This window comes from Schistocerca piceifrons, chromosome 1 (assembly GCF_021461385.2).
Source record: "Schistocerca piceifrons isolate TAMUIC-IGC-003096 chromosome 1, iqSchPice1.1, whole genome shotgun sequence".
In the NCBI taxonomy this organism is placed as follows: domain Eukaryota; kingdom Metazoa; phylum Arthropoda; class Insecta; order Orthoptera; family Acrididae; genus Schistocerca; species Schistocerca piceifrons.
In genome coordinates, this window is record NC_060138.1 from 122,274,774 (window position 1) to 122,301,845 (window position 27,072).

At 40.8% G+C, this 27,072-nt stretch overlaps 1 protein-coding gene across 1 annotated transcript in view; it reads left to right on the plus strand.

Moving 5' to 3' along the window:
• LOC124787684 (baculoviral IAP repeat-containing protein 6) overlaps positions 1-27,072 on the plus strand; it is a 329,612-nt gene that overhangs the window by 219,455 nt on the left and 83,085 nt on the right. Inside the window, exons 45-48 of the mRNA XM_047254541.1 lie at positions 493-653; positions 10,847-10,989; positions 11,086-11,265; positions 13,458-13,684. Coding sequence (XP_047110497.1) covers positions 493-653; positions 10,847-10,989; positions 11,086-11,265; positions 13,458-13,684 — 711 coding nt within the window. The remainder of the gene's footprint in view (positions 1-492; positions 654-10,846; positions 10,990-11,085; positions 11,266-13,457; positions 13,685-27,072) is intronic.

Consider the following 27,072-nt stretch of genomic DNA (forward strand, 5'->3'; position numbering starts at 1 on the left):
TTCCACTTTAACAAAACCGAGTCTTTCCGTTACTTAGCTATAAAAAAAAGTTTAACAAGATGTTGTATTTGCGTAATATTTACAGAGGCTAAATGAAACAGTGGACACAAGAATTATGACCCTCCTCGTTTGTCATTTCAGACCCCATTAAGTAATTTTCTCTGAGATTACTTATAGAGAAAGTATTTCTTTTGTGGTTTGATTTTCGAACATCTCTGCTGATTCCCTCCATTATATTAAGAGTAATTTTATTAATACTAAACTTTTGCCTGCATTAGTTGTTGTAAGATTGTGGACCTGTGTTTGAGAGAAGTGGGGCGTGGTGAAAGAGAACTGAGCTTTTAAGGCCACACATTAGTTAGAAGTCGTGGATGTTCGTTATACTGACTTTCCTCAGCCAGTAATTGAGGTTTATATTTTTGTTTCAACATGTGCTTAAGAAGTTGTCTTTAATTTTGCAACTGAAATTTACATTCAGTTTATTTTTTACAGGGTCTCTTTCCATAAGTCACTCCTCCACATTAAGTTCAACAGTTGTTGACTCTGTCGTGGAATTGTTGTATCAGATGTGCACAATACAAGACAGTGCAACAAAGGACAGAGTGAAGGCTTTGCTTTTGTGGTTGCAAGAAACTGCATCAGCTGCTATACAGGTATGTAGAGGTTGCCCGTTTTTTCAGCTTAACATTTAATTGTATCAGTGAAGAACCCTATCCCCAGAAGGCAAGATTTGTTTTACTTATGAGCGTTTTCTGAAAATTGATAGTGCTAAAAGAAATTGATTTGTTTATTTCTAATATTATTTGTTTAAATTTATATTAACTAAGCAGTAACATTGTCATTAAGAGAACTCCTTTCATTGTGACTGAAATTGGTACTGTTGATTTGATAATGTGCATAGGTATTCTCCAAATCAGAAAACTCGTGTTTCAGACTGTAGTCAGTAGTGAAGGATAGTGAATGTCAATAGTTAAATGTGCATGCATAAGCCAAGAACAGATAATGCGGAGCATTCTACAAAAAATGTACACACAGGAAGGTTGGGAAGGGGGGATTTATAGGGGGCCTACTTCCCATAATCTGATGATGATGTCATCCTGGGCAAGGTACTTGATCACAGTATTTCGAAATGATGAGAAGGAAAGTTGATCCCTAAGGTGAGTTCCATTATTACAACTTGCATCAGACAGCAGTATTTCTGTTCTGAAATACAGAAGGCATGACAATATACACTATTGTTTTTGAAAATATGACCACTATGAAGAAACCGTAAAGGCTGTAGAGGAATGATAGGATGAAGTAATACAGTAAATGGTGATTTTCGCAATATCAAAACACGATCATAAATTGTGATGTTACCCATTTTCTACCATTGGTGTAGTTTGCTCAGAAACTGCTGTGCAGTGGTCTGTAGGTTTTTGGATTATATTTCTTCTCATATTGTGTAACTTTTTGAAGATTACAGACTCTTAGACAGACAACTTCTGAAGAGTAGTTAAAACAATCGATAAAATTTAATGTTTCAGAAAAAAATAATCTCTTCTAGCTACTTTCTCTGTTAAAAATAAGACTGATTGTTGAAGTATTGAAGTTGATTTACATTGGAACCTCAGTTAATGAGCACCTCCCATAATGTGCAATTCATGTAACAAGCAAAACAAATTCTTAAAAAAGATATTTGCATAACGAGTGACAACGATTTAGTATGACATCAATACAACAGCCATGCACGCGGAGGGTGAATGTTCAACAACATGTATACCTTTTACTGTCAGCAGTGACATATGACAATGTCTTTAGTACATACTGGAGTCTGGGTTTAGCATTCTTTCTGCTACCATCTTAGCACAGCTTGTCATCTCACAGTTTTCTGAACTTGCATTCACACAGTGTTTTTTGTGTGCAAAATGTAATAATCTTTGTAGAAATGCCCCCAAAGTCGCAAAAAGACTACTATAAGAGAGAGAAAATTACCTTAGAAACGAAACGTAAAATCTTTGAAAAACGCAAATGAGATGTGAGCATTGCAGATTTAGCATGCACATACACTGAAGAGCCAAAGAAACTGGTACACCTGCCTAATATAGTGTAGGGCTCCTGCGAGCATGCCGAAGTGCCACAACATGACTTAGCATGGACTTGACTAATGTCTGAAGTAGTGCTGGAGGATATTGACTCCATCAATCCTGCAGGGCTGTCCATAAATCCGTAAGAGTACGAGGGGGTGGAGCTCTCTTCTGAACATCTTGTTGCAAGGCATACCAGATATGCTCAATAATGTTCATGTCTGGAGAGTTTGATGGCCAGCAGAAGTGTTTAAACTCTGAAGAATGTGCCTGAAGTGACTCTGTAGTGATTTTGAACATGTGGTGTCTTGTATTGTCCTGCAGGAATTGCCCAAGTCCGTCAGAATGCACAATGGATATGAATAGATGCAGGTGATCAGACAGGATGCTTACATACATGTCACTTCTGAGAGTTGTATCTAGACGTATCAGGGCTCCCATATCAATCCAACTGCACATGTTCCACACCATTACAGAGCCTCCACCACTTTGAACAGTCCCCTGCTGACGTACAGGGTTAATGGATTCATGAGGTTGTCTCTATACCAGTACATGTCCATCCACTCGTTAAAATTTGAAACGATACTTGTCCAACCAGGCAACATGTTTCCAGTCATCAACAGTCCATTATTGGTGTTGATGGGCCCAGTCCAGGCGTAAAGCTTTGTGTCATGCAGTCATCAAGGGTACACAAGTGGGCCTTTGACTCCTAAAGCCTGTATTGATGAGGTTTCGTTGAATGGTTCACACGCCGACTCTTGTTGATGGCCTAGAATTGAAACCTGCAGCAATCTGTGGAAGGGTTGCATTTCTGTCAAGTTAAACGATTGTCTTCAGTCCTTGTTGGTCCCATTCTTGCAGGATCTTTTTCTGGCCACAGCGATGTCAGCTGGACTCCTGATATTCATGGTACACTTGTGAAATGGGCAAATGGGAAAGTCCCGACTTCATCGCTATCTTGGAGATGCTGTGTTCCATTGCTTGTGCACCGGCTATAACACCACGTTGAGACTCACTTAAATGTTGATAACCTGCCATTGTAGCAGCAGTAACCAATCTAACAACTGTGCCAGACATTTGTTGTCTTATATAGGTGTTGCCGACCACAGCGCTGCATTCTGCCTATTTCCATATCTCTGTATTTCAATATGCATGCCTATCTTTGGCCCTTCATTGTACAGTCAGTGTCCATCAACTATTTGCACTGTTCTCAAGAACAATGACAGGATTAAGGAGATAGCTGCTTCAAAGGGAGTGATAAGAGTAGCTATGCAATGGTTTCATATTCGGCACGATGTTGAAAGGTTGCTCCTGAGAAGAAAACCAGCATACACTGGTTTGCGAGGCATGGTGCAGCAGCCAGCTCCGACTCAAAGGCAGCAGAGAATTTCATCGGCAACTTAAAGATGCTCATAGATTCTGAGTGTTATCTGCTGCAATGGGTTTTTAGTTGTGATGAGGTGGGTCTGTTCTGGAAAAAGATGCCAAAGGATACCTTTATAACAGCAGAGGATAATGTATTGCCCACTCACAAGCCAATGAAAGACTGTCTCACACTGCTATTCTGTGCCAATGGAAGCACCGAGCAAGGTGGCGCAGTGGCTAGCACACTGGACTCGCATTCAGGAGGACAACGGTTCAATCCCGCGTCCGGCCATCCTGATTTAGGTTTTCCGTGATTTCCCTAAATCGCTCCAGGCAAATGTCAGGATGGTTCCTTTGAAAGGGCACGGCCGACTTCCTTCCCTGTCCTTCCCTAATCTGATGAGACCCATTACCTCGCTGTCAGGTCTCCTCCCCCTAAAAACCCAACTCTGTGCCAGTGGAAGTGATGATTTGACAATGAAGCTACTGCTTGTTTACCATTCAGAAACCCTGCAAGCCTTCACAAAGTGTAAAGTCCAGAAGAGCAGGTTAAATGTGTCTGAGAGTTTTGGAAATACCAGTTCAAGATCATTGCCTGCATGAAGATGATCGAAAAGGGGTGGGAAGGGATTACCAAGAGAACACTCACTTCTGCGTGGAAGAAGCTTTAGCCGGAGTGCGTTGTCGAATGTGATGAATTAGTTATGTATCGTGAGTAATAAAATACATAACATCCTATGTGTTTGAATGGGATGGATAGAAGACTACTCACCAACAGCAGCAGAATTCTCACATAAAAGAGGGTTATAATTAGGCAAACTTTCGGAGCCAGTGAAGGCAGAAAGGTCGAAGGGGAAGGAAGAGGGGTGAAAGAGAGAAACTGGTGTGTGGGGAAAGAATCCAGATGGCACGTGTGGTGAAACAGGCACCGAGGTCACAATTGTTATGTTGTAGAACATGCTTGGCAATAACATGTTGCCAGTATACACCTCTGCCCATGCCCATTCATTATAATTGATAATTTGGTGGTAGTCGTGCCAATGTAAAAGGCCAAATAGTGTTTACATAACAGCTGGTGTACGACATGTGTTGTTTCGCAGGTTGCTCTCCCTTTGATGGTATATGTTTTGCCAATGGCGGGGCTGCTATAGGTGGTGGTAGGAGGGTGCACCGGGCAAGTCTTGCAGTGGGGACAATCACAGGAATAGGAGCCATAGGGTAGGGAGATGGGTGCAGGAGGAGCACAGGGTCTGACAAGAATATTGTGGAGATTGGGAGTGCAATGAATAGCTATCCTAGGTGTAGTGGGCAAGATTTAAGACAGAATGCATCTCATTTCAAGGCATGATTTTAGGAAGTTATAGCCCTGTTGAAGTAGCTGATTAATGCATTTCAGACCAGGATAATACTGAGTTACCAGTGGCGTGCTCCAAAGTTGTTTTTGGAGGTATTAGCAGTACCAGGATTGGATATGATGGCCCAGGAAATCTGCTTTTGAACTAGGCTGGTGGGGTAATTACGTATAGTGAAGGCTGAGGTGAGAATGGTGGTGTATTGCTGTATGTTTGCCTTGGATGCCAAGGCTCTATGGGAGGGATTGTTTGATTTGGAAAGGATTCAAACTGTCAAAATGTAGGTACTGTTGTTTGTTGGTAGGTTTAATGTGGACAGAAGTGTGTAGTTGGCCTTTAGTGAGGACGAGATCAACATCAAGGAAAGTGGCATGGGATTCAGAATAGGACCATGTGAAATTTATTCAGAGATTCCAGGAATTATAACAGGTCTGTCTCACCAAGAGTCCATTTGGTAAAAATGTTATCAATGTATTTAAACCAAAGCAGGGGCTGAAGACTTATGGATCCCAGGCAAGCCCCCTCCAAGTGACCCATGAAAAAGATTGGCATAGGAAGGAGCCATCCTGGTTCCCATGGCTGCATCCCTGATCTGTTTGTAAGTCTGCCCCCCAAACAAGAAGTAGTTGTTGGTAAGTATAAAGTTGATTAAGGTAATAGGAAAGACGTCACAGGTTTGAAATCAGGTGGATGCTGATTTAGGAAATGTTCAGCAGCAGACAGACCACATACATGGGAAATGTTAGTATAGAGGAAGGTGGCATCAATGGTGACACGCAAGGTGTGTGGTGGGAGTGGGACAGGCACGGATTTCAGACGATCTAGGAAATGGTTGGTGTCTTTGATATGGGGGGGGTCTTTGTATTACGGGTTTCAGGTGCTGATCAACTAAGGCAGATATATGTTTAGTGGATACTCTGAAGCCAGAAACTATAGGACGGCCAGGATGATTGGGTTTGTGGTTCTTAGGAAGACGGTAAAAGGTGAGGGTGCGTGGTTTGGGTGGGATGAGAAGTTCTGTGTATTGAGGTGTTAGTTCTTGTGAGGAGCCTGAGGTTTTAGGGAGGGATTGCAGGTCAGTTTGAATCCCAGGAATGGGATCTTGATGGCAGTTGCTGTATGTAGAGATGTCAGACAGCTGGCATAGAACTTCACTAACATACTCCTTTCAGTCAACTACTACAATGGTAGATCCTTTGTCTGCTGGGAGGATAATGATAGAGTCACTTGCTTTTAGGGAACATAGAGCCTGGAGTTCTGCAGAGGACAGGTTGTAAGGACCTGAGGAAGGGTTGTGAAGCATTGCTGGATGTGAGGAATTCTTTGAAGGCATGTAAGGGATAATTATTAGGTTGTGGTGGTGGATCAAGTTGGGATCATGATCTGAACTGTTCAAGGCAGGGTTTAGTGTTAGGCTTGCTGTTGGAAAGGTTTTGGGATTTGGTTGCAAAGTGATATTTCCAGTTGATATTACGTGTGAAGGAAAGCAGGCCCTTCACCAAAGCAGCATGATCAAATGCAGGTTTAGGGCTGAAAGTGAGACCCTTGGATAATACAGATAATTCAAGAGAGGAGAATGCTTTAGATGAGAAGTTAAGAATACTGTACTTGATCCACCACCACTATCCAAAAATCACACCTTCCAAGCCCTCCAAGAATTCCTGGTAACTCATCTGTTCGACAGTGATAGACCGTATACTTCCTTGTGAATGTTGTCGTATGCACACACAGTGAAATATACCTGCAGCTGCAATATGCTCATCTAAATATGCATTGGGGGTGCTTATTGGCAGAAAAGCATCTTTCCAAATGAGTTTTCATTGATTGTTTTCTACCATGATGATAGTAGAATCTCTGCTTTATGCTGTAGTGGGAAATACTGCTTCCCAGTGTGCATTGTACAGTCCTCTACGTGAGGAATGGTGTACTACCAGCAGTGAGTACTTCATTAGGGAATATTTTGAGCATGAAGTCATACCCTTCCTGATGTGTATTCATATTTCCACAGGACAACATTCGTCCACATATTGCAAAGAAGGATTATAACAATTACCTGTCCCTGATATTCACATGTGCAATTCTATTTATAAAGAAAAATTTGCAGAAGTTAGTACAGGGTGGTAAAATATAATAACAAATATATTTTGTAAGTGTGCAGTTTAGCATTACATTCGAGTGTACACAAAGTAGCTCCATTTTACTTCATGGTGACTTCAAAATTTACTTATCAGTTTGAGATATCAACATGCTGAAAAGTCCCTTGCTGGCTTCATGTGTTGCTTTAAAAGGTAGAATATCTTACACAGCAAACTCAAGTCTCCGTTTCGTTGACAAGGCCTTATTTTCTGTTGTAAAAATCAGAAATGGAAGGACCTTCCACTGCAGAGCATGTATAAGACCCAAGGAAAAAGCTGCTAAAAGATAAACAGAGAACATTGTGTCACATATTGTGTAAATATAAAATTATGAAGTGGATAGATTGCCACTCACCATAAAGTGGATATATTGGGTCATGGACAGGCACAACAAAAAGCTAATAAACACACAGTTTCGGTCAGAAGACCTTCTTTCAAAATAGACAACATATTCACACAAATGCAGCTCGTAGACACGTGACCACAGTCTCTGACTGCTGGGGCCAGACAGTGAACAACTGCACCTGATGGGAGAAGCAATGTGGGCTGTGGCAGTAAGAAGGAGATTGGGGTGGGGAGGTGGTAGGGGAACAGGAGGGGAGAGCAGGGTATGGGTGGGGGACAGAAAAGTGCTGTTTATGGGAATATACAGGGCTGAGGTGGAGAGAAGGTAGGGTAGCTAATACAGTAGGGAGGTTAGACAGAAGGTGGGTGGGGGGGGGGGGGGAGACAAGTAAAAGACTGTGGGTGCTCATGTGGAATAGAAGGCTGTGGAGTGGGAGCAGGGGAGGGGATAGGTGGCTGAAAAACAATGACTAATGAAGTTGAGGCCAGGAGGCAAAAAGAGTTCCCACCAGTGCAATTCAGAAAAGCTGGTGTTGGTAGAAAGGATCCAGGTGGCACAGGATGTGAAGCAGTCATTAAAATGCAGAATGTTGTTTTGAGCAGTGTGCTCAGCAACTGGGTGGTCCAGCCGTTCCTTGGACACAATTTGTAGGTGGCCATTCATGCAGACAGACAGCCTTTTGGTTGTCATGCCCACACAGAATGCAGCACTTTGGTTGCAGCTTAGCTTATAGATCACATGATTGGTTTCACAGGTAGTCCTGCCTTTGACGGGATAGGCGATGCTTGTGACCGGACTTTAGCAGGTGGTGGTGGGAGGATGTATGGGATAGGTCTCGCATCTAGATCTATTACAGGGATGTGAGCCATGAGGCGAAGGGTTTGGAGTAGGGGTTTCGTAGCAGTGGATGAGAGGACTGTGTAGCTTCAGTGGACGAGGGAATACCACTGTGGGAGGGGTGGGGAGGATAGTGGATAGAACATTCCTCATTTCAGGGCACGACGAGAGGTAGTCGAAGCCCTGGCAGACAATGTGATTTAGTTGCTCCAGGCCTGGGTGATACTGAGTCACAAGGAGAATGCTTCTCTGTGGCTGGACAGTGGGGCTTTGGGATGTGGTGTGTGACTGGAGAGATAAGGCACAGAACATCTGCCTCACGGCTCATATCCCTGTAATAGATCTAGATGCAAGGCATGTTCCATACGTCCTCCCACCAACACCTACTCCAGTCCAGTCACAAGCATCACCTATCCCATCAAAGGCAGGGCTACCTGTGAAACAAGTCATGATCAGTAAGCTAATCTGCAACCACTGCGCTGCATTCTGCATGAGCATAACAACCAACAAGCTATCTGTCTGCATGAATGCCGCCACCAAATTACGGCCAAGAAACAGCTAACCAGTCACTCGTTGACGACTCTGGGAAGCCAATAAAAGACAACCAAACAAAACCTGAAGTTTTAAATTTTATGTTTAATAAATTATTCCCACAGGAGGATAGTGCAAACATAATTTGACACAGGCATCACTCATGTAGAGAAGCAACTGAATGAGTTGAAAACAAATAAGTTGCCAGTTCCAAATAGAATCCTAATTTGGTTTTACAAAGAGTACGCTCCAACATGACCTCTTAGCTTCACGTATCGTGAATCTCTCACCTGGTGGAGGTGCCTCCTGCATATAAGAAAGGTAAAAGAATATACCCACGTAACTACAGACCAATATCTGTAACAATGATTTGCTGCAGAATTCTTGAACATGTTGTGAGTTTGAATATAATAAAATTGCTTGAGACAGAAAAGCTTCTGTCCTCAAATCATCATGGCTTCAGAAAGTATTGCTTATGTGAAACTCGGCATGCCGTTTTCCCACACAATATTGTGAAAACTATGGATAAAGGGCAATGGACAGATTCTGTATTCCTGGATTTCCAGAAATTGTTAGAAACATTGCCTCACTACAGACATTGACAAAGATGTGAGCATATGGAATAGGTTCCCAGGTGTGTGAGAGGCTCGAAAACTTCTTAAGTAATAGGACCCAGTATGTTGTCCTACACAGTGAGTATTCATCAGAGGCAGGGCTGTCATCAGGAGTGCCCCAGGGAAGTGTAATAGGATCACTATTTGTTCTCTATAAACATAAATGATGTGACTGACAGGGTGAACAGCAGTTTACAACTGTTTGCTGTTGGTGCTCTGTTGTGTGGGAAGATGTCCTTGAGTGACTGTAGGAAGATACAAGATAAATCAGAATTTCTATTTTGCATGATGAATGGCGGCTTGCTGTAACACTACAAAAATGCAGATGAGTAGGAAAGACAATCCTTTAATGTTAGAGTGCAGCATTATTATTGTACTCCATGACACAGTCACATCGACTAAATATCTAGGCATAATGTTGCAGTGCAATATGAAATAGAACGAGCATGTCAGGTTGGCAGTAGGAAAAAATGAATGCTCAAATTTTTTTGAGAATGTATTGCTTATCTGTAAAGGAGATGGTGTATAGAATGATAGAGCAGTTCATTATTGAGTACTGCTAGAATGTTACAGATCCCTACCATTTCGGATTAAAGGAAGATATTGAAGCAATTTAAAAGTGTGCTTTTAGATTTGTTACCTGTAGGTTTGATCAGCATGCAAGTACTATGAAGATGCTTCATGAACTGAAATAGAAATCCCTGGAGGGAAGATGACGCTCTTTTCGTGAGGTACTGTTGTGGAAATTTGGAGACGCGACTGCAGATCAGTTCTGCTGCTAGTGTACATATCATGTAAGGACCATGAAGATGAGTGAAATCATGGCTCTTGTGGAGACTTACAGACAGCTGCTTATACCTAGCTCTGTTTATGAGTGTAACAGGAAAGGAAACAACTGGAAGTGGTACGTGGTACCCTCCACCATGCACCGCACAGTGGCTTGCAGAATATATATGTAGATGTAGATATATGGTGGGTAGCAAACTGTGGCTTGTTCATCCTGTCCCAATTGCAGGTTGCCTATCCAGTACCTTCCAATGGCAGCAAAAATTTGGCATTTGATATATTATTATTGACTGGATTTAGAAATTTAAAATGGTGACACAGTCTACTCATTAAGAGGTGCAGCCTTCTGTCAAATCTTTAATGCAGTAAGACAAGTATTACAGTTAGAAACTGTGTACATGTCTTGAAACAGGGTAACTAATGGCACTCCGAAATATCCAGACTGTATTGCTCCAGTATTTGATAAGCAGAGCAATTAGTGACTTCTAACAAATTTTAAACATAAATTCAAAACTTTTCTTAATTTTTTCTCGCTTATTGGTATAAGTCAGTTATTTAACACATTAACTCATTTGCAGTCAGAAATATGAAGCATGGGAATTCGAATCTTCAAATAATTGCGTAGTTTCTATTGTATCCCAACTCATATTGTTCTCTTTACACCATGTATGCTCCTTTTTAGGAATTCAAATTTGTAAAAGCTTTGTTCTAGTTCATACACACTTCATTCAGTGTTTTTAAGTGTACAAATCTGTGTAACATCTTGCTTTCCGGTTTCTTTTAATAGCAATACTGTGTTGGTCTTTTTTGACAGGCTCAAGAGCAATCATTTTCCAGTACAGAAATTTGGTCACCATCATCAGCCTATGTACATAGTGCTGCTGCTATCTTGTGGGCTGCTCATGAAAGAAGAGTAAATTATGATCTGTACTCAATGGTGACCCCAGAATTGTTTCAGTAAGTGAAATTTCCTTTCCCAGTGAACAGGATATGAGCTGCTTAACTCTGAGTAGTGCCATGTATTTGATGTAAATTGTTGCTTTCCAATTTCAGGATAGTGTATAAGTGGACACTGAGTCTGCCATCTCATTCTGCACTGAAGAAAGCTATTGATACTCTGTTATGTGCAATGTGTTACATCAGGCATAGTTTATTTCCAATGTTGTTGCAGAGAACTGGAACATTATTGTCTGACCTAGGAATTCGTCAGTTGGCTACAGAACTGAATAACAGGTTTGTTTGTTTTATATCATTCATTACTGAGACAAATTAATCAGTCGAATAGATGAATCATCATTTCATTTATCTACCGTATTTACTCGAATCTAAGCCGCACTCGAATCTAAGCCGCACCTGAAAAATGAGACTCGAAATAAAGGGGAAAAAAAATTTCCCGAATCTAAGCCGCACCTGAAATTTGAGACTCGAAATTAAAGGGGAGAGAAAAGTCTTAGGCCGCACCTCCAAATCGAAACAAAGTTGGTCCATTGTAATATGAGACACAATTTAGGTCGAATGAATGACGATACAGCTGCAGTAGTTTGGTTTGAGTCGTAAGCTTAGCAGTTAAGCTTTACCAGGTAGCCATAGCTATGCGTCAGGCGCTCCATCCGTATTTATACAGGTACCCTCCATTTTTCACGTGCTTCGTCTGGTTTGAATCGATTGCTTATTTTGCTTTGATCTGATAAGTGCCGTTTTTTTTGTTATAGGCGTCATGCATTGTTTGTCGCATTCTGATAGTGTGTGTTTACGGCCTGTCGCCGATCGCAGCATGGCTCGCTTTTGTGCGCGCTACCACTGCTTACAATAAAAAAAGAGAGGAATTGTCTCATTAGCGAAACAATGGCAAGAGAGTGGTATTTGTTGTTACTGACACTGCTGCTTTCTTTGATAATGATCAACAAGAACCAAATAATAGACTGCGTATCATAGAATATGTTCTGAACGAGAGTTAGGCGAAAATTTTTCTCCGTTTGAAAATCTTTGCGGTCGCTTCTTTAATACATCAAATTCTGCACAGAAATTAGTCATCTTAGATTTAAAAATCTAGTCAGTTGCCGTGCTTCATTTCCGACTGTATCACTATTAGGCATAAGAATAATATGAATATAAACATGACACGATATGTATATTCTTCCGCGTGTGCTGTTGTCTCACCCTAGTTTCGTAGTTTATTAGGCAGACAGGATTTAAACGAGATAGCAGCAAACACGAAAGAATACATGGCAAAATTTTTATATTCGTATTATTCTTATGGTGAAGAGAATACTGCATGTGATTCACATTTCATCAGGTTCCTATTAGCAACTATCTCTTCTCACAGGTAGGAAAAAATTCAGAACATAGTGTTGGCCATATTGACAAACATCCCACACAATCTTGCCAGTTGGATTTTCGTAGTACATTGAAATTCTGCTACATTCGAAAATGAACAATACAGAATTTGTATTTACTTCGTTGGATAACGTATGAAATTGCAGTGGTCGAAACTTGGGGCGGAGAAAAAAAGCTCGTTTTCCACTTTTTTTTTTTTTTAATTTATTTACTGACGCAGAGGTTTTGGTGCCAGTATTTATCTTTGTGCCTACAAAGCATGCCTGTGTAGCGCTACATATATTCAACGGTAGAAGTTAGTTGTGGCGGCACCTACCAACATTTTTAAGAACTTCCACTTGCTTTACACTCGATTCTAACCCGCAGGCGGTTTTTTGGATTACAAAAACCGGAAAAAAAGTGCGGCTTAGATTCGAGTAAATACGGGAGTTAGAATTACTGAACTCTTTATTGCACTGGTAGTCAAATATTAAGTGGCCAATATACAGTTTGTCTTGTGGGCTAACTTACCATTGAAGGTGAGCCCTCCCAGCCTAGCATCTGAATGCTGCTGCTCCTGACCAACATTCTGTAATTTATCAAATTTCCTTTTCAGGGAAAGGAATTAACAGTTTCAAAAGCTGGGTTAGGTGTTTCTACTTTTAAATACATTAATGGAAAGTCCTTAGTGAAAGTAATCAGCCAGTGTAATGAAGCAGCTCAGTTAGGTGTGTGTGTGTGTGTGTGTGTGTGTGTGTGTGTGCGTGTTTAAATAGTCTTCTTATGTATCTATTATTGACTTAGTGTATGTATCTACTTCTGCACATGTCTACTGGCAATTCTTATAATTTCACCGTGTGAAGGTAAGTACTGACCAGCCATTTAGTTGCCTTGCACTTCCACAGTTTCCTTTTGGTACTAAATATCAATTTATCCTATTTAAACAGCAGATTTACTTTATTTTGCTTTCCATGTTATCATGCATTTCTTCATTCACTTCTCACCACCAGTTGTATCTGCAATGTTTTATCAAACACAGATTATTTCCCCTGTCCAAAGCATTCACCTGTTCTTTAACATGTTTTACTGTGGTTAAATGTTTACTATAGAAAGGAGTCCTACTTCAGTAAACCAAGTGTCAGTGACTCAAACCTGGAGTCAGCAGATGATAAACAAAATGGAGAATGGTACAGTCATATCATGGCACATGAGATGGACAAAATGCAGCGTAGTGAAAGTCAGCTGATGACTCTTGCCATGGCATGTCAGTCACCACCATCTATTCAGCAGTTGCTGGATTCAGGGCTGCTTGCTGTATTAACACGTATCATTCTTGGTAAGTGTACATAAATTACTGGTAAAATAGTTTTTGCATCTGTGATTTTTGGCAGGATGAGAACTATTTAAACAATATAATTCTGAGAGTTTGGTGCCATCTCGTTTTCCCCAGTTTTAGGCACTCTTATCTCCCTCCTCATACCCATCAAACCCCACAATCTTACTTTCTACATGGTTTCTAGAGTACGTAAACTCAACCACATGGAACATACCATAATGACTGGTTACTGCGCTGCTACAGAAATAATCTCTGCCCTTGTGGACCAGCACTTCAGCCTATTACGTGTAACCTACCCACTTACGTGACACTAATCATTTCCTATACCAACTGTCAACAGTTCCTGTTCCTTTACTACCTGGAGGCCTGCACACAAATGTCGATGCCACATCCCTGTGCACTAACATTCCGAATGCCCATAGCCTTACCACTATAGAACACTATCTTTCCCAATGCCTGACTGACCCCAAAGCTTAAACCTCCTTCCTGGCCACCATGACCAACTATATCCTCACCCACAGTCACTCCTCCTTTGAATGCATCACCTGCAAACAAACCCTCAGAAGGGCTGTAGGTAGTGGAATGATACCATCCTATACCAACCTATTATTGGCCATCTAGAGAATCTTTTCTTGCCATCTAGAATCCCAGACCCCTCATCTGGTTCAGGTGTGCTGATGACATTCATGATCCGGTTGTAGGATGAGGACACCCTATCCACATTTCTCCAGAATCTCAACACCTTCTTCTTCAGTCATTTCACATGCTCCTCCTCAGCCCAAGCAGCCACCTCCCTAGATGTAGATCTCCACCTCAAGGATGACAACACCAATACCACTGCTGACATCAAATTTCCCAACAACCAACAGTGCCTCCACTTCAACAGCTACCATCTATTCCATATCAGGAACTCTCTTCCTTCCATACAGCCTAGCTTACCCACGCCCATTACATCTTTAGTGATGAGCAGTCCCTCCCCAAATATCCCAAGGGGCCCAATGAGCCCTTCACAGACCGAAATTATCCTCTCAACTGCATTCAGAAACAGATCTCTCTCTCTCTCTCTCTCTCTCTCTCTCTCCAGTCCCCTATTACCTCTCACATACCCACTGTCCAATTACAAAGAAGCAGTCCTCTCCTGACTCAGGACTGGAGCAGCTGAATTCTATTCTGCATCAGGGTTTCACATGTTCGTGGTGCCTTGAAATGGGGAATATTCTATCCACTGTTCACCTCACCTTTCCCACAAAAGTGTTCTGCCGCCCACCCAACATATGCAGTATTCTTGTTCATCCCTATCCCACCCTTGCTCCCAACCCCCTTGGCTCATATTTTTGCAATAGACCAAGATGAAGACCTGTCTTGTAAATCACCCCACTACCATCTCTTTCAAACATCTTAGCTGCAACCATTGTGTGGCATTCCATGTGCCCCCAAACTATGGCCAAGAGATAGCTGGACTGCCCAGTTGCTGAACATGCTGCCCAGCATGATGTAGCTGCCTTTAATGACTGGTTCACAGCTTGTGCCATCTGGGTTGGTTCGTAACGCTTGACATCGTGAAGCAAGTGAAAGGTGATGTTCTGTGTAGACCTCATTCAGAGGCTGTAGTACTGGAATAATGCTGCAGAGCTCCCTTAAGTGTGTAATGCACAACGTATCTATACTCATTTAAAACTCTTAATCAGTAGCTTCTGTTGTTTATGTCGATAGGAAAGTTCATATTCAGATATTAATAGATGCTTTTTCCAACAAAGTTCTATTTTGTGTGTGTGTGTGTGTGTGTGTGTTTTGATTTGCTGCCTCAAAGATAACTATTAAAAAAACAAAGAAATAATTTTGGTAATTGTATTTTGTAATATTTGAATTATTTTTAGTAGATTGTACTTCAATTTAGTAACCTGCAAGTTTCAAAATCAACAATTTTTTTGTACAGGTTCAAATTCTGTTGCTTGTTATCTGTGTGTGCACCTTCCATACTATTTCTGTCACCATATATGAATCCAATGAATTAATAGGTATATATATGTATTAAAAAAAGAATCATTATTTCTCCCAATATCAAACATGGTTACTCTTTCTTAGAGTTCCAGCATTTAAAATATTTATGTATTACACTGATATCTTCAAAGGACTTTCCATGGTTAACTGCCTCTGGTATCTCCTTGAGATGAGGATAAATCCTCAAATACAATTCTGAATGTTATTCACAAAGGCATTGATGAGAGATGAAGGGTGATATTCTGAAACTGTGAAGAAGGTGAGGAACTAAAAGACACCCTCCAAGCATCAAGAAGGTAGATCTTGCAATCAGAAAACTAAAAAATTTACAAGGTATGCAGTGAAGACCTAATCTATACATAAATGTGAAAAAATGCAAGAAAACCTGCTATCTTAAATATCCACCACCATCTAGTCAAAATAGGTGTCGGAGAGAGAATCTCATAGCACTGGATTAGAGGAATAATCCATCCATTATTATAAAAAAAAATAATAAAAAAAGGTCTAGAGTGCACCTCCATATTTTCTTTTGTATAAGTTTTAACAAGATAAAACAGAACTGTGGGATCATAACTTGGAGAATATCGAGGAGGATTTTCCCCATACAGAAGCTGCTGAGACCAAATTCTCAGCCCCTGGCTGATAATGGAGTATTACAAATAAAGAAATAAACAGCTCTTCATTTCATTCTTAGGTTAAAAAAAAACACCATGATAGTATCCATAGATCTATAATTTAAAAAAATTACCAGTCATATAACCTTCATCACAAATTAATAAAAATCAAACTAACTTTAACTAATACAAATTTGAAGGTAAAGTTGGGAGAAGGAAGTTCAAAATTTTTTGCAGTGAAAATTAGTCTTAAACTAGGTGATGGGTGATCACTTCTGCATTTCAATGTAGTATTCGATTACATCATGGAGATTTAACAAAAGAAACATGCCTCAAATCTTAATTGGAGCAAAAACGTCAATAAAAACGAAGTGCCTGGGGTTTGCAGATGATTTAGTTCTCTTAGTTCTTGATGTGGAAATAGTTCATGCTGATGTCACCAGTCTCGAAAAGGATTACAAGTATCCTTTAAGAAAACTGAGACCATACCCATGAAACACCTGTAAGCAGTCTTCCTGAACACTCAAAATATTAGTGCAGTTCGACAGTTCAAATATCTTGGTGAAATCACAAATCATTAGTGGGAAAGAAACTCATTTGTCACTGTCTCCTTCTCTGCATCTTTCACTATCTCTCTGTCCCAGTGCCATTCTTTTTGTCCCATTCTTTTTCTTCCCTGTGGTCACTGTCTCTGCCTTTCTCACTTGCAGTCTGCTGTCTTTGTCTTCAACTACTATTGTCTCCTCTTTATACATATTTTTGGGGGTGGTTTGCAGGGGATTTTGGCCCCTAGACTGGGAAACATTAACAGGTGGGTATAGGGGATGGGAGGAACCTAGACAATTTTTTTCATGTTAGTTTGCCAGTGTAGAGTAGTCCAGACCCCTCCCCCCATGTCTATGTATCGTCTCCACATCTCTCTTTTTCTTTCCACTGTCTCATTCCTCTTTTGCTCCCACTCCTACTATCTCTGTCCATCTCTCTTCCTTTTATACTGCTACTGTCCCCACTGACTATCACTATTTCTTCTCTCTTTGGTTCCCACAGCTGCTGTCTCCATCCATCTCTCCCTCCCTCACTCTTCCACTGCCACTTTCTCTGTCCCACCAGCTCTGTCTCCACTCTATTTCTCTCCCACTGGCACTGACTTCTCTCTCTTCCACTGACATTGTTTCTCTGTTACTCTGTTTCAGCACAAAAAAGCGTGAATGTTGTAGGATGCCAACATTTTTGATGAAGGCGGAATAAGGATTGAGGCATCTGGTCCCCACTTTTCTGTGAGAGTCCTTTAAAACGGAACATATTCACTTCTTTTATGCTCCAACAGGAGCATTTTTTTGCTTGTTCCCTCCTTTTCCCCGTCACAGCAGGGAGTACTGCTTAAATGAAATGAATTCTGCATGTCACTAAAGTTTTGATAGTTTATTTATATACTTAGACACAGTTACATTCTTCGATGCATGTAAACAATAAATCAGTATGGTTGACGCACAATTGTGTCTCACCCAATGCAAGTTTACTGTACAATAATTCACATAAAAATTTACAAACTTTTAAACTACACCTACAGTGGCCATCATACAGAGACAGTGCACCATAAAGTGAAAATATGGGAACTAAAAACATAGTTTGGTGACCCCAGAACCCTTACCATGTTTTCACTGTCAGTTAAAACTACATTTATGCCACAGACGAAATATTACAAGTATATTTTATGCACATAAGTATTGTAACGTTCAACCTCTCGATCGCAGTAATGGGATAATGATATAAAAAATGGTAAAAATTGTGACGACATGCCATGAATAGAAGTTATAGAAGTGGCCATTTCAACACTTGGTACTTTTGGTACCCAAAAATTATCGGTTTTTGGTGTTTTCTCAGGAACCGCCCATCAACAAATGGTGCTTTTTATAAGCTTTCGAAGGCCCCCCCCTAGACCACACCCAGTGCAAAAGAACCGACCAATTTGCTCACTTTGCCTGGGTGGGGGAAGTGTGTAATGTTTAAATTTTGACTCTGTACTGTAGGATAGCTACAGTATGCTCGTTATTCCAATAGGTATACAGTTGGTTGCCTGTTCAAAACACTTGGCACCTCATCTCTGTGATCAATAGAACCCGAGATATGACTGCATGAAAACTTACATTTTCGTGTGCGCCTTTTTGAACCATATTGGTATTGTGCACTGTCATATATGGACCGATATGCGCAAACATAACAAATAAATAACAACTGAAAATAAATAGAAACTTTTACTTCTTCTATATATGAATATGAATTCTACTAAAATGTAGAAAGTATCAAATATAGCACCATGAAAATAAAACCATTCATATGCTTCTAACATTAATAACTCTACGATGTACACCATCTTTGCTGTCATTCTGGTGTTGCAGAAGGCTTTTTTTTTTTTTTTTAACCACGTCAAGTTCCGTAGAACTAAATTGAGGAGCATATCTCCAAGGCCATAGAATGTGTCAGTACATGAAACTACAAAATAAAACTAATAAAAGATAAAAATAAATGTTTATGAACCCAAAAAAAAAAGTCAGTTCATAAGATTAAGTAAACGCAGGCAACAATACAATAAGAATCAGCTTAATTTTTCAAGGAACTCCTTTACAGAATAGGAGTGACCCACGAGGATACTTTCCAGTTTCGATTTGAAAGCGCATGGATTACTGCTAAGATTTTTGAATTCGAGTGGTAGCTTATTGAAAATGGGTGCAGCAGTGTACTGCACACCTTTCTGCACAAGAGTGAAGGAACTCCAATACAAATGCAGGTTTGATTTTAGCTGAATATTAACCGAGTGAAAGCTGCATATTCTTGGGAATAAGCTAATATTGTTAACAAGAAATGACAGTATATATATATATATATATATATATATATATATATATATATATATATATATATATATATAAAAACAAAGATGAGGTGACTTACCGAACAAAAGCGCTGGCAGGTCGATAGACACACAAACAAACACAAACACACACACAAAATTCAAGCTTTCGCAACAAACTGTTGCCTCATCAGGAAAGAGGTAGGAGAGGGGAAGACGAAAGGAAGTGGGTTTTAAAGGAGAGGGTAAGGAGTCATTCCAATCCCGGGAGCGGAAAGACTTACCTTAGGGGGAAAAAAGGACAGGTATACACTCGCACACACGCACATATCCATCCACACATACAGACACAAGCAGACATATTTAAAGACAAAGAGTTTGGGCAGAGATGTCAGTCGAGGCAGAAGTGTAGAGGCAAAGAAGTTGTTGAAAGACAGGTGAGGTATGAGTGGCGGCAACTTGAAATTAGCGGAGATTGAGGCCTGGCGGATGACGAGAAGAGAGGATATACTGAAGGGCAAGTTCCCATCTCCGGAGTTCGGATGAGGCAACAGTTCCTGATGAGGCAACAGTTTGTTGCGAAAGCTTGAATTTTGTGTGTGTGTTTGTGTTTGTTTGTGTGTCTATCGACCTGCCAGCGCTTTTGTTCGGTAAGTCACCTCATCTTTGTTTTTATATATAATTTTTCCCACGTGGAATGTTTCCTTCCATTATATATATATATATATATATATATATATATATATATATATATATATATATATATATATATATATATATATATATATATATATATATATATATAGTAATATAATGAGGGAAACATTCCACGTGGGAAAAATATATCTAAAAAGAAAGATGATGAAACGTACCAAACAAAAGCGCTGGCAGGTCGATAGACACACAAACAAACACAAACATACACACAAAATTCTAGCTTTCGCAACCAATGGTTGCCTCGTCAGGAAAGAGGGAAGGAGAAGGAAAGACAAAAGGATATGGGTTTTAAGGGAGAGGGTAAGGAGTCATTCCAATCCCGGGAGCGGAAAGACTTACCTTAGGGGGAAAAAAGGACAGGTATACACTCGCACACACACACACATATCCATCCACACATACACAGACACAAGCAGACATTTGTAAAGGCCTTTACAAATGTCTGCTTGTGTCTGTGTATGTGTGGATGGATATGTGTGTGTGTGTGCGAGTGTATACCTGTCCTTTTTTCCCCCTAAGGTAAGTCTTTCCGCTCCCGGGATTGGAATGACTCCTTACCCTCTCCCTTAAAACCCATATCCTTTTGTCTTTCCTTCTCCTTCCCTCTTTCCTGACGAGGCAACCATTGGTTGCGAAAGCAGAATTTTGTGTGTATGTTTGTGTTTGTTTGTGTGTCTATCGACCTGCCAGCGCTTTTGTTTGGTAAGTTTCATCATCTTTCTTTATATATATATATAGTTATAATAGAGGGAAACATTCCACGTAGGAAATATATATCTAAAAACAAAGATGATGTGACTTACCAAATGAAAGTGCTGGCAGGTCGACAGACACACAAACAAACACAAACATACAAACAAAATTCAAGCTTTCGCAACAAACTGTTGCCTCATCAGGAAAGAGGGAAGGAGAGGGAAAGACGAAAGGATGTGGGTTTTAAGGGAGAGGGTAAGGAGTCATTCCAATCCCGGGAGCGGAAAGACTTACCTTAGGGGGAAAAAAGGACGGGTATACACTCGCACACACACACATATCCATCCACACATATACAGACACAAGCAGACATATATATATATATAATAGAAGGAAACTTCCACGTGGGAAAAATTATATATAAAATCAAAGATGAGGTGACTTACCGAACGAAAGCGCTGGCAGGTCGATAGACACACAAACAAACACAAACATACACACAAAATTCAAGCTTTCGCAACATCTCTTTCCTGATGAGGCAACAGTTTGTTGCGAAAGCTTGAATTTTGTGTGTATGTTTGTGTTTGTTTGTGTGTCTATCGACCTGCCAGCGCTTTCGTTCGGTAAGTCACCTCATCTTTGATTTTTTATATATATATAATGTGACTTACTGAACGGAAGTGCTGGCAGGTCATTAGACACACAAACATACACATGAAATTCAAGCTTTGGCAACAAACTGTTGCCTCATCAGGAAAGAGGTAAGGAGAGGGAAAGACGTAAGGATGTGGGTTTTAAGGGAGAGGGTAAGGAGTCATTCCAATCCCGGGAGTGGAAAGACTTACCTAAGGGGGAAAATTTTTTCTTTCGTCTATTCCTTTCGTCTTTCCCTCTCCATCCCTCTTTCCTGATGAGGCAACAGTTTGTTGCGAAAGCTTGAATTTCATGTGTATGTTTGTGTTTGTTTGTGTGTCCATCGACTTGCCATCACTTTCGTTCGGTAAGTCACATCATCTGTGTTTTTAGATATATTTTTCCCACGTGGACGAAAGCGCTGGCAGGTCGAAAGACACACAAACACTAACATACACACAAAATTCAAGCTTTCGCAACAAACTGTTGCCTCACCAGGAAAGAGGGAAGGAGAGGGAAAGATGAAAGGATGTGGGTTTTAAGGGGAAGGGTAACGAGTCATTCCAAACCCGGGAGCGGAAAGACTTACCTTAGGGGGGGAAAAGGACGGGTATACACTCGCGCGCGCACACACACATATCCATCCACACATATACAGACACAAGCTGCAAGGAGAAATGTGTACCATCACGTTTCCGACTTTGATAAAGGTTGGATTGTAGCCTATTACGATTGCGGTTTATCATATCGTGACACTGCTGCTCACATTGATCGAGATCCAATGAATGTTAGCAGAATATGGAATCGGTGGGTTCAGGAGGGTAATACGGAACGCCGTGCTGGATCCCAACGGCCTCCTATCACTAGCACTCGAGATGACAGGCATCTTATCCACGTGGCTGTAACGGATCGTGCAGCCACGTCTCGATCCCTGAGTCAACAGATAGGGACGTTTTCAAGACAACAACCATCTGCACAAACAGTTCGACGACGTTTGCAGCAGCATGGACTATCAGCTCGGAGACTGGCTGCGGTTACCCTTGACACTGCATCACAGACAGGAGCGCCTGCGATGGTGTACGCAACGACGAACCTGGATGCATGAATGGCAAAACGTCATTTTTTCGGATGAATCCTGGTTCTGTTTACAGCATCATGATGGTCGCATCCGTGTTTGGTGACGTCGTGGTGAATGCACATTGGAAGCGTGTATCCGTCATCGCCATGCTGGCGTATCACCCGGTGTGGCGGTATGGGGTGCCATTGGTTACACGTCTTGGTCACCTCTTGTTCGTATTAACGGCACTTTGAACAGTGGACGTTACATTTCAAATGTGTTATGACCCGTAGCTCTCCCTTTCATTTGATCCCTGCGAAATCCTACATTTCAGCAGGATAATGCACGACCGCATGTTGCAGGTCCTGTACGGGCCTTTCTGTATACAGGAAAGATTCGACTGCTGCCCTGGCCGGAACATTCTCCAGATCTCTCACCAACTGAAAACGTCTTGTCAATGGTGGCCGAGCAACTGGCTCACCACAATACACCAGTCACTACTCTTGATGATCTGTGATATCGTGTTGAAGCTGCTTGGGCAGCTGTACCTGTACACGCCATCCAAGCTCTATGATTCAATGCCCAGGCATATCAAGGCCGTTATTACGGCCAGAGGTGGTTGTTTTGGGTACTGATTTCTCAGGATTTATGCACCCAAATTGCGTGAAACTGTAATCACATGTCAGTTCTAGTATATTACATTTGTCCAATGAATACCTGTGTACCATCTTCATTTCTTCGTGGTGTAGCAAATTTTAATGGCCAATAGTTTATATTGAGAGGCCAATGTCAAAATACCCAGACTCGTGAACAGGGGTCAACAAGAAGTTCATGAACTTGCACCACTTATTGCGTGAACTGCTCGTTTCTGAGCCAAAAATATCCTTTCAGAATGGGAAGAGTTACCCCAAAATATAATACCATATAACATAAGCAAATGAAAATAAGCAAAGTAAACTAATTTTCGTGTCGAACGATCACTCCTTAACGTAGGCTATTCATGACAGCTTATTATCTATCTGAACACCTAGAAATTTGAACTTTTCAGTTTCACTAATCAAATGCCCATTCTGTGAAATTAAAACGTTAGATTTTGTTGAATTGTGTGTTAGAAACTCTAAAAAACTGAGTCATACTGTGATTTAGCATTAGTTTATTTTCTACAGGCCTTGAACTTAGATCATGTACTCCACTATTTGAAACCAAGCCAATGTTGCACACAACATCCGTTACTACCAAGCTAGTGTCATCAGCAAATAGAAATATTTTAGATTTACTCTTAATACTAGAGGGCATATCATTTATATAAATAAGGAACAGGAGTGGCCCCAACATTGATCCCTGGGGCACCCTCCACTTGACGGTCCCCCACTCAGACCCCACATCACAGCCGTTATCAACATTATGTATAATGATCTTTTGCTGCTTGTTGCTAAAGTAAGAGGTGAACCAATTGTGAGCTACTCTCCGTATTCCATATTGGTCCACCTTCTGGAGCAATATTTTGCGATCAACACATTCAAATGCCTTAGTTAAATCAAAAAATATGCCAAGTGTTTGAAACCTTTTGTTTAACCCACCCCACACCTCACAGAGAAAAGAGAATATAGCATTTGCAGTTGTTAAACAACTTCTAAAACCGAACTGTACTGGTAAAAGCAGGAATGCCGTAGTTCAATTTTGTGTCACTGCAGGTGTCTTAGATAGTTTGTTTCTTTCACATGTTGTCCTGCTAGGTACTTCCTTGGTGGCCATAAGCCACAAATCTGGTAGCCTGTAGTCATCATCTCTGCAGAGATGAAGTTATTTGTTAGAGATCTCTGTGACTTCGTGGATTTCATTCTTTGTGTCAAAGTCATGTCATACACATTACAACAATCACAGATGACTTCATGAAATATGACTGTGTGAAGATGAAGGGTTCCATGCTAGGCCAGAGAATGTCCTCTGCTTCATATTGACTGAAGAAATGTCGCTTTTATACAGTTTCTCTGAAGAATTTTACCAACGCTGTTCATTACCCTGCAGACATATGATAGCCTTAGCAAGTAGGAAGAAGGCTCCAGATTTTAGAACAACACCTTCGGAAGTTGCTATCTGTAACATTGCTGTCATAACCTTTAGCGTTAATGTGTCCCTTAAGTAGACACTTAAGATTCAAAGTTTTCATTGTTTGCAACACAGAAAGCTTGAAAGACACCATGTTTAGCGATGCTTGAGCTGATTGGTCGATGGGAAGTAATGACTAAACATTCCTGTGTTGTTAGGCTTCCTGTATACTTCCAGTGTCTCTTCAGATCTTATATAAACCAACACCTCCCCATCTCCGGAGGAAATTAATTTCAGGACAGATGCCAGTAAATAAATTTTGGAATGTACATGACTATTTTATATGATGTAGCCATGTAACTGATATTTCATCCACAAAATAGTCAAGATGATTTTAGCTCGGTACCAAGTCAAAACATTTGAAGAAATTTGCACAAAATACAACTGGCCAATGGAAAGACACCATGGTGATGGTAATGGATACTGCAGAATAATAGAGGAAGATGTAACAACTTTGGCTTGGCTTCACATACTGTCAACTGAAATATACACTATGTGATCAAAAGTATCTGAACACCTGGCTGAAAATGACTTAAAAGTTCGTGGTGCCCTCCATTGGTAATGCTGGAATTCAATATGGTTTTGACTCACCCTTAGCCTTGATGACAGGTTCCACTGTAGTAGGCATACGTTCAATTAGGTGCTGGAAGATTTCTTGGGGAATGGCAGCCCATTCTTCATGGAGTGGGGAATGGCAGCCCAGTCTTCATGGAGTGCTGCAGTGAAGAGAGGTATCGATGTTGGTCGGTGAGGTCTGGCACAAAGTCAGAGTTCCAAAACATTCCAAAGGTGTTCTATAGGATTCAGGTCAGGTCTCTGTGCAGGCCAGTCCATTACAGGGATGTTATTGTCATGTAACCACTCCGCCACAACCGTACATTATGAACAAGTGCTCGATCATGTTGAAAGATGCAGTCACCATTCCTGAATTGCTTTTCAGCAGTGGAAAGCAAAAAGGTGCTTAAAACATCAATGTAGGTCTGTGCTGTGATAGTGCCATGCAAAACAACAAGGGGTGCAAGTCCCCTGATTCGTCACTCCACACAACGTTTTTCCATTGTTCAATCGTCCAATGTTTACCCTCCTTACACCAAGCAAGGTGTCATTTGGCATTTACTGGCATGATGTGTGACTTATGAGGAGCCACTTGACCATGAAATCAAAGTTTTCTCACCTCCCACCTAACTGTCATAGTGCTTGCAGTGGATCCTGATGCAGTTTGGAATTCTTGTGTGATGGTCTGGATAGATGTCTGCCTATTACACATTACGGCCCTCTTCAACTGTTGGCAGTCTCTGTCAGGCAACAAATGAGGTCGAGCTGCACGCTTTTGTGCTGTACGTGTCCCTTCACGTTTATACTTCACTATCACGTTGGAAACAGTGGACCTAGGGATGTTTAGGAGTGTGGAAATCTTGTGTACAGACGTATAACACAAGTGACTCCCAATCACATGACCACATTTGAAGTCCGTGAGTTCCGCGGAGTGCCCCTTTCTGCGCTCTCACTCTGTCTAATGACTAGTGAGATCGCTGGTGTGGAGTACCTGGCAGTAGGTGGCAGCACAATGCACCTACTATGAAAAACGTATGTTGTTGGGGATGTCCAGATACTTCTGATCACATAGTGTATTTAGATAAACAGGATATTAGATTCTATATACATTACATCTTTTACCATTGTAAATTATGCCGATGTTTATTCACTAGTGCAAAATGACACACAAACTTCTTGCTACATCCCTGTCCACCAAATGGACAGCATATGTGGACATAACAGTTGAATTCTGCAGTGTAAAACATCTTAATCTATCTGATGATGGTAGCACAACTATTGATATGAACAGTGATGTTTAAAATAAAAGTGACTGAAGCAGTAAAGAAATGACTTTTTGGTGTAGATTATTATAAAATTTAAGAAAAAAATATGTTACAAGGCTTAAAAATGATTAGTTATAAAATCAAGATTCTGGTGGCCCACATTCCCTATTATGCCCATAGTATACATACAACTAAAGATACACAAAGAAGGAGATCTGCTGAAACTTCTTGCAGATGGCCAACTGTATATCAGAGAAGCTGAAACACGTTGACGGGAAAATAGACTTATTTGTGAAGTATTGAACACATTATGTAGAGATTTAGTGCACTTAAAGTGCCTGCCTGCGGGTGGACAGATAGCTGATCACAGGCAGTTGGGGAACTATGTTGTAGCATACATAATCATACTGGATGCGGCTAGGGATAGCCAAGCACGTCTTGTATGTGCACAATGTGTGCAGTAAAGAAGTATTTTGGACGACATGCAATAACCAGTGCTGATTTATGTCCAGCCTGTCATCTCCATTATGCGGATGATTTTGTTTTTCCTATGATGTAAAAAAAACTGCTTAGATTTCACTTTTTTTTAAAATGTTGTCCACCCTGAATTTAACTTCCCTTTGGAGATGGAGAGTGAGAAAGATGTTTTGTTCCTAGATGTGTTGGCTACAAAAGATTGGAAAGACCTTAAAAGTACTCTGGAACACAGAGTATCATTGGATGAAGATCTATTTTTCTGCTCTGTAAGGCTGTCATTCTTTTACTGCCTACTGTCAATCCCTAACTAAAACATCAGCCTACTAATCAGAGCCTGAGGAACTTGCACTCAGTAATTCTCCACCTTAAGAAACACTGCAGGAGAATATCTGTTTATATGTGAATGCAGCATTGAA